The sequence below is a fragment of the Sminthopsis crassicaudata genome, chromosome 1, assembly GCF_048593235.1.
Source record: "Sminthopsis crassicaudata isolate SCR6 chromosome 1, ASM4859323v1, whole genome shotgun sequence".
Taxonomy (NCBI): Eukaryota; Metazoa; Chordata; class Mammalia; order Dasyuromorphia; family Dasyuridae; genus Sminthopsis; species Sminthopsis crassicaudata.
Genome location: NC_133617.1, coordinates 281,338,827 through 281,348,142, shown reverse-complemented (window position 1 = coordinate 281,348,142; position 9,316 = coordinate 281,338,827). Strand labels below are relative to the sequence as shown.

The following is a 9,316-nucleotide window of genomic DNA, read 5'->3' as shown; positions in this document are numbered from 1 at the left end:
TCCTAGTTGTGTGACCCTGGGCAAGTCATTTAACCCCAATTGCCTCAGAAAACAACAACAACAACAACAACAACAACAACAACAACAACAACAACAACAACAATAACAAAAAAACAAACAAACAAACAAAACCCAGAAAGAACCCCCTTCCTTTCCTACTGGAATTTCAGGGGAAAGCTCTGCTTCAATGTGTTCCAATAATGAGACTTTCTCAAAGAAGACCTAAAGCCATCCCTCCTTGATCCCTATAGCTCACAGATGGGTAGCTTTTCTCAACTGATCCCAATCTTCTTCAGCTCAGCCACAAATTATGGGAGCATGAGGACCAATAAATTGCTGCTGCTGGCATATGCCCTTTAGCAAGATGTCAGACCCTGTGGTCCACCAGAACTGAGTCAATATATAAACTCAGCCCTATTATCCTGTACAACTGCATATAATTCTTTTGCTGTTACGCATGGTTTATCTCTATTTTCAATGTAATACAAAATTTAATATATAGCACTAAAGCTGAAAGAGTTGTTAAAGATCTGATCCAGTGGTGTCTAAATCAAATAGAAATATATTCCTTATGTTGCATATTGACTGAGAACACTACAATTGTGCTTTTATTTATTTTGTTAATTTTTTTTTCCAATTACCTTTTAATCTGGTTTGACAGCACTGGAAGTTTTGCATTAAGAGACATGATGAATTTGGCACCTCTGATCTAATCTAATTATTTTACAGATAAAGAAACTGAAGCTCAGGTAGGGAAAATCACTTGCCCAAGATCATACAGTGAACAAATATCAAAGCTAATGCTCAAATCCATCTCCACACTGCCACTAGGTAACTTCAGTTCTGAGTTATCAAATGGGATAATTATGAAAATTTACCTGGAAAACCATAAAGTAGTATTCAAATGCAACAAATTATTAGATCAAGATCATGGTATTTGGAGTCACATTATTAGTGACTCCTCTCTCCACGGTCTTGTTCTTCAAAGAAACAAACCTTTATAAGGAGTTTCTTTTATGGAGCAAGTCACACTCCCTTACTCAGTCACTGGAATTAGTCTCTCTTCTTCAATTTTCTTCTCTTCAATTTGCTTCAAAACATAGAATACAAAGTGTCTAATTGTTATATTAAACTGCATATACTGTTTCCAGAAAGGATGTGAACTTTATGATTTGAAATGTCAGTTGTCCTGCTGACTTTGCCTGTTCCTGTAGAAACTGCTTTTTTTGCTAGTGGCTACTAGGAGTGGTTTATCTTGATGTTTGCTATAGTACAAGCTTTAACATGAGTTTAACATGAGCTCCACTGTTTCTTACCAGACAAACTCTCTTTTATTTTATCTCTTTAAAATAGTGTTCTTTTATTTTTGTCTAAAAATTTAAAAAGTTTGAGAACATCCACATTTCAGATGTAAAGAAAAACAGTGGTTTTCCTTTCATTTGTTTCCGGGTCAAAATTGGATAGGACCACTAGATAATTTACCTTCTGAGGCTAAATATAGAAAATTTGGCCAGAGTTCTCTGTCTCTCTGTCTCTCTCTGTCTCTCTCTGTCTCTCTCTGTCTCTCTCTGTCTCTCTCTCTCTCTCTCTCTCTCTCTCTCTCTCTCTCTCTCTCTCTCTGTATGTTTGTGTGTGTGTGGGGGGGAGAGGTGTCTTTCTCTTAGTTTATATGGTGGTATAATGGTATGCATATTTCAATCTATTGAAGTAAATCTACTAAAACCCTTAGCTCATCTTTTTCCGTTTGACTTTATCACTTCTTTGACACAGTTTTCCAAACCTACATTGAAATTAATTCATGAAATAAATTCACCAGTGTTGCATCTTCCTTTGGAATTTTTCCAGATTCCAAGGTGTTCTGCAATGCAAGGAACCTCTTGGAAGGTGTGGAGGAAAAACTGAATTTGCGTATATCATCAGACAGTCTCTCACATAAAAAATGGCTCATGAATACAACATCATGTAGTGTTATTAAAGTTCTTATTTGGGATTATATTATGGAAATGAGAAATAAATAATAATAATTACTTTTTTTGAAGTCTTCATATGAATCATATACACCATTGGAGAAATTTACCTAAAGTTTTAAAAAAGATAAAATTATTAGATTAGATAAAGCATTTAATAAGTGCTTATTATATGCCAGACACTGCACTACCCCTGAAAATACAAATACAAAAAAAAAGATAGTCCCTGACCTCAAGAAGTTGATATTTTTATGTGGGAAGACAATATATAAAATCAAGCAGAAAAGGGATTGGAACAAAGTGGAGAAATATAGTCAGGGCCGAAATGGATAACAAGTGAGCATGGCTAAAGTGGATATTTCCTCAAAGGAGATTCCAGAGGAAGAATTCTTCAGTTGGAGAAATAGACTACAAGAGTGGACAAGAAAGAGTTATTTGAGAGGGGTCAAGGACAGAATCAGACTTGGAGCTGAATTAAAGTAATTTATCATGGAAACCTCATTGTTCAGTCACCCAAAGTAATAAATCCCCCTGAATCACAGGATTCAGAGCTATAAGTGAGCTTAGAAGCCATCAAAATAAAATGAGTTTCCTCCACCCTATTTTTTACAACAGATGAGGAAACTAAGACACAGGGATGTTATATGATTTTCTCAGAGTATATAATCTTTTACCACACTAATAGTAATTCCCTGAGGCAAAACTTGAATCTATCTTCTGACTTTGAGGCCAGTACCATGCAGATTTTTCAGTCCGTTAATTTCAAAGGGAATCTGCTTGGATAAAAGGTACAGGATCAGCCTGAAAACTAGAGTTTATCCATCATCAGGATTTATGGATGAAGAAATGTGTCTGAAATTTTCGTGGGACAGTTCTGATTTCAATAAATAAAAGCATGCTTTGAAGAAGGTTTTGTAAAAACCTTATCTTTCTATAATATCTATATTTTATAAAATATGAATATATATCAAGCTATGTGCTAATTTTGGATCTGATAGTCTAATTGCTATATTCTTAGGGTATAATTTAATTTATCAGTAGAAGAATATTCCCATGATGCACTCTCCTCACCTTCACCTGCTAGCATTCCTCAATGCCCAGCTAATATGACACCCACTGTACCACTTCAATTATCTTTCTCATTTGTTTGGAGAGAATTATTCTTCATGTCATCATATATATTTCCATCTTTTTCCACATACCTGCACTCACACCCAATAGATTATAAATTCCTTAAAGGAGAAATGATATATTTCATTTCATCTTTGTATCCCCCTGAACCAAGATGGAGCTTGACATGTAGTAGGTGCTTAAATATGTATTTATTGGATTGGATTGGAATGAAGGAGATCGAAGTCACTTAAATTGCAATGTGAAGAATTCATCATTACATTTTATTTTGGTGCATTTTATTAATAGATGCTTTCCTTTAAAAATGAAGAAAGTGCTACTGAAAAAAAAAAGGCTTCTCTTGAAGAAGAAATTAATTGGGTAGCAGCATCTCTATAACCAGAAACTTTGTGGATTCAGTTTTACACAAGAATCCATATAGTCAGCTTATTGAAAAAAGTTAAACCGAATGGAATCTTGCACAATTTAAGATCTAGTATCTTTTTTGGTCAGCATGAGAAGGAGCTGGGAAATGCGTTCTATGCATGTATATTTGAATCGTGGGAAAGAAAGTTTATCTAAAAAGCACTAAATCTATTCTATTTAACTATTTTAAAAAGTTTCATTAGATATGAGAAATCTACTTGGAAATCGACTTCAGACACAAAGAGGAATTAAGTTTTCTCTCTGATTCACCCACTCATTGAATCAGTCATTCATTCCGGTTTCTGCTAACAATCAAATTTTGCTCCAAAGTTTGAAGGAAGTTCCACACCTCATTCCACCTATCCACACCCCTAGCTCACACACCTTACTCTGGCTTCCAACCCTCGGTACAACCTTCCTAAAGTGACTGTCTGGGCAGATCTTGTGCTCCAAAGGATTCGTGAATTTAGCTCCCAGCTATAGGGAATTCGTGAATGGGGGCGGGCTGGGAACCTCCGGTTTTCATAACTGGTAGCGGTAATTCCTGATACTTCCCCGCATCCGGGTTCCCATTAATCCTGGGCATTCAGAACTGGTTTTAACAACTTTGAATAGATCCTTGCTAAATACGCCAGAGTCTACAGGTGCTTGTGGATCGCCACTACTGGCCTGGACTCCACTAGGGAACTGCTCTCCAGGCTCTTTCTCTGATCCTTTCTCCGATCCATTCCTCTCCCCGAGCTGGCATTTTCTTATCTTCGGGTTTGTGCACTCCCTACCCTGAAGGGCAGCCCAAACTGGGAATAAGGAAGGGCGAAAGGAGAACTCGAGGAAAGCGGCTATCTGACCCCTTTCTTGCTAAGGGGAGTAGAGTAAGGAAGAGAGGGAGATGAAAGGCCGGCTGTTGCCCCAGAGGGGTGAGGCGCTGGGAAAAGGGCTAAATTGGCGTCCCTCTTCCTAACCCGGGAAGCGCTCCGGCGGGGTCCCCCCCCTCCCCCGGGCAGGAAAACCACCCCCCCGTCTGTTGTCCAAATGCAAGAGGCTCAGGCTGTGAGGTCTCCAGAAAGCCAAGGGCAGCGGCAGATGGGGAGGGACTGCGTCCGAAAAGGGCGGGGGCTGGCAGGAGGGGCGCGCCTTGCCTCTCTGGCGGTTTGGGGGCCGCCTCCTCTACCCTCTTCGCAGAGGAGCCCGCTCATTCTCCCAGGGGACCAAGTCAAGTCACCGTCGCTGTCTCTTTTTGGCACCGTTACCATGGCTGTTTCCTTCTGGCGGGGAGAAGCCTTCGCGATGCAGACCCTTCCGAGTGCCCTTTGGATGGCACTTTGGGGGTTAGCGCGCCTTTGGGCCGGGGCCCAAGCGGGCTGTTCAGAAGTGGGGCGGTGCTGCCCTGGGCGGGACCCCACCTGCTTCGGCCGGGGCTGGAGGCTGGACAGGGTTTATGGGACGTGCTATTGTGACCAAGCGTGTCGGCTCACTGGGGACTGCTGCTTCGACTACTCCAGGGCGTGCCCAGGTAGGGAGGTGGGCGAGATCTGGACAGGAGTGTGATGCGACTGAACAGAGCAGCCCGCACTCCGGGAGCTTTAGTCTTCCCGCTCTCCCCAAGGTGGGCATGGGTGCCCCCATTTGACCCTTGCAAAGCTGGCCATCTCGCAGCTCTGCCCCAAGTTCTGCAGAGCTGCCAGCGTTGGGGCCCTTCTCCTTAGAGGCCAAAAGAATTCTCGGATGTGACTCAGGCTCTGACGAGAGCCCGGGCAGTGCTTCTTGGAGAAATTCCATGCAACCACTTGGGGAGAAGTTAGTGACCACCTGGTGGTCCACTAGAACTTTTGGGGGTCATGGTTTGGAGGGCTTGGGGCCGGAGGGCAGTGGAGGGAGGAACAGTAGGAGAGATGGTAAGGATTAAAAAAAAAAAATCCTGCCTATCTATATAGGAATACCTGGCTTGCTTTTGTAGGTGTAACATCATTCTCTTAAAGATTTTCTTTCTTCAAATATTCCCAGTAGTACCTGCCTGAGAAATACGGAGGGTGGGAAGTTTTCTTTTCAATCGGAATAGATTTAGAGCTGGAAGAATTCTTAAGGGTCACCTATTGCTTAGACTATATTAGAGTCAGCATGGTGAGGGGAAAGGATGCTAGAAGGGAGTTATGAGATAAGGCAGGCATTCAGAACGAAATGGCTCTTCCTCTAACATTTTACTGTGATATCATGGGCAAGCTATTTTTTGAGCCTCAGTTTCCTTAATCTAAAAAAAGGACAATATACTTTCAAGACCTATCTCTCAGGAGCTATTTAAATGTAACATAATTCATAGCAATAGCTAGTTTGTTATATTCTAAGTGGTCACATTTAAAATAGCTTTCCATCCTATTCCCACTGTACTAAAAAAGTAATATAATTGATGACACTTTCCTCTGAAAATGAGGAGTTAAACTAGACCTTTGAGGTTCCTTCCAGCTCTATTCCAATGGTTCTATAAATCATTAACCTGCGATGAGCCACACCACTTATCTGGATTGTACTGGCCTAGTACACACCTCACAATGCAATGCAGGAATGTAGATTGTTTGGAGGAGATGAGGCATGGTTTCCCACTGTCTTACTTTTCCCCTCTCCCCTCCCCTTTAAGCAGGCAAGAATCAGGTTCAACATCTACCTCATTTCAGTAAGTAATTCATTGAACATATCTACTACGTGTAAAGCAGTATTCTAACTAGGTTTTAGGTGGTTATATGAGGCTATAGGTTCCACTCTCAAAGGGTTTGTGGCCAAATAGGGAGATACACATGAATATCACCACACAAGAAAGAAAGCAAAGGAGAGATCTAGTCAAAGTGCTCTAAGAAATTTGAAGTCTGAAAGACTTCTTGGAGGAGGTATTTTGAGGTATATTCTTAAAGGAAAAAAAGGATTTCAACACACAGAAAATTAATATGTTCCAGAAATGCAGAATGGCTCCAAAAAGGGAGAATAGGAAGGGAACAGAAGAAAGCTCAGAGAGAGGCTTAAAACAGTTAATTTTGTTAAACTTTATATATATATATATATATATATGTATATACATATATATACATATATATACACACATATATATTTATGTATGTATATATATATATATATGAAACTCAAAAGTTTCATATATAATCCCATTTCCTGTTTTTGTTTGTATATGGAAACATTCATGTACACTGATGTTTAAAATCTAATTGAAAATAATAATAATAAGTACTAGACAATGTGATGACAAGCACTTGACAAATATGTTTTTTGATTTTCACAGCAACCCTGGGAGGTAGGTGCAATTATTACCCTCATTTTAGTTGAAGAAACTGGGGCAAACATGCTGGGCCCTGTGAGAAGTGCTTTACAAATATCATCTCATTTGATCCTCATAGCAACCCTGTGTGAGGAACATCATTTCAGAGTTAAGAAAAGTGAATCAAACCGAAGTTAAGAGACTTTTCCAGCATCACAGAATTAGTAAAAGTCTGAGACCACATTTGAACTCAGGTCTTTCTGATGCCAGACCCAGGGCTCGCTCCACTACACAATCTAACTGCCTCTGATAAGTGATCTTCTTGCTCAAAATGCAGGTTGCAAGAATAAAGTTATAAATGGCAAGGAAAAAATGACATTCTTTCTGTTTTACTATTTTGGAAATTAATGGTTCTCTGAAAAGTGTCAATAGGAGTAGAAATAAATATTGTTGTGATATGATACTCTAATGTATATTTTACCAATTCCTACACTTGACTCATCTTCCAGATTTCCCCATTTCTGTTGAATACATCATGATTCTTCCAGTCATCCAGATTCGAAACCTTGGAATTATCTTTGACTCTTTCCTTCCCTTCCCTTTTCATATCCAATCAATTGTCAAGTCTTATCAGTTCTACCTCCATACTATCTCTTGGGTCTATTCTTTTTACTTATATGCTTATTGTACTAATTCAGTTACCTTGCATTAGGATTGTTGCAATGAACTATAATTTGATTCTTCCTGGTTTTAGGTTTTTCTTACTCTAACCCATCTATCACACAACTGTCAAATTAATATTCCTCAGGTACAGTTAAGACTATGTCATGCCCTTGCTCAAGAAGTTTCAAGGGTTCTCTTTTGCTTCTACAATAAAATTAAATCTCTTCACCTTGATATTTAAAACTATCCCTTCTTCCATTTCGTTTCCATTCATCTTTCCAGATATATATTATTCCTCTTTTACATTATGTTTTCCAGTTGTCATCACTGACAACTCTTTGCTGATTTCAATATTCCATCTCTTATTTCTGTATCTTTACACAAGCTGGCCCCAATGTCCAGAACTACATTTTTACCATTATCTCTTAGAATTCTTAGCTCATTTCATGGCTCATAGGATCATAAATTAGAATTGGGAACAAGTTTAGATTCTACTTTGTCCAACTTCCTCATTAAACAGATGAGGAATTGAGGCAAATAAAGATTGATTTGGGGGCATTTAGGTGGCACAGTCAATAGAGCACCAGCCTTGAATTCAGGAAGACCTGAGTTCAAATCTGGTCTCAGACACTTAACACTTCCTAGATGTGTGACCCTGGGCAAGTCACTTAACCCCAGCCTCAGGGAAAAAAAAAAAAAAAAAAAGATTGACTTGCCCAGCATCCCATAGCTAGTAAATGTTAGAGGTAGAATGTCAATCCCTTATTTCTGGTTCCCATACACCAAACCCTGCCTACCACAGCTCAGTCCAAGTGCCACCTCCTGTATAAGGGATTTCCTGAACCAAGAGGTTCAGGTTGTTTTTAATGTTCTAATGATTTAAGATTATCCTGTATTTATTGATATACATCTTGTCTCCTGCCTCCTCCTAATTCCTCCCCAAGCAGAATGTAAATTCATTGAGGACTTGCTTGTTTTTATTTTTGTTTTTATTTTGTATCCAGTGGCTACCACAGTGCCTTGCAAATAGTAGATATTTAATGTTTGTTGAAGTGAATGGTTTTGATGGAGCTTTAACCATATTCAGTTATTTCTCCTTAGTCAGTTATTTTACCTGTTTCCTTCTTGGAAGTAGTGGCTATCTCAGGCAGATTCCTGAATTTGTGAATTTTGCAGATCCAAAATCAAAGGAAACCATTCAATTAAATAATATCAATAATCAGAGAAGAAAAAGTAACCTCAAAAATCTCATGATTGTAGTTTGCCATACAAATTCAAAAGATCAGTTTTTTCAAGTATCAAAGTTCTATGGGCAATTAATTCATTTTAAAATTAATGCACAAAATGATGTATATTTGCTTTAGTTACTTTCATAACTCAGGGAAATAGAGAAGAAAGCTATGTTCTTGGAAGGGTGTTTTGAAGTTTTACAATGGGAGTTATAATCTTTTCTATTTCCTTTTGCCACCAACCTAAAACTGATCCCTAAGAAAATCTGCCTTTTTTTCAGCTTTCCTTAATTCAACAATGAACATTCAGGGTTAAAAGGCTTACTGAAGAATTAATGAAACTAACTGAAAAAAAAAAGTATTGAACTATGGTATGTTAAAGGCATAATCTTTGATTTAACCCATCCAATTCTATCTTGGTTGAATTAAAGGAAAGGAGATTTAATTGACAGCTGAAACTGAGGGGAGCAGAAGTGTGATTACCTTATAGAGAGGGCCATGTTTAGGCTGAAGACAAAAGATATGAGAAAGTCTTTGAAAAAGAGGCTTTAGGGTTCAATTCAATTCACCTAACATTAATATTTGTGTAGGACTATGTTTGGTGTTAGGGATACAAAGAAAAAAAAACCAAACTTTCCACTGGGCAAAAAGAACATTCACAG

At 38.8% G+C, this 9,316-nt stretch overlaps 1 protein-coding gene across 1 annotated transcript in view; it reads left to right on the top strand.

The window, feature by feature from the left end:
• Positions 1-4,520: 4,520 nt before the first annotated feature.
• SBSPON (somatomedin B and thrombospondin type 1 domain containing) overlaps positions 4,521-9,316 on the top strand; it is a 50,155-nt gene continuing 45,359 nt past the window's right edge. Inside the window, exon 1 of the mRNA XM_074278875.1 lies at positions 4,521-5,016. Coding sequence (XP_074134976.1) covers positions 4,536-5,016 — 481 coding nt within the window. The 5' untranslated portion in view covers positions 4,521-4,535. The remainder of the gene's footprint in view (positions 5,017-9,316) is intronic.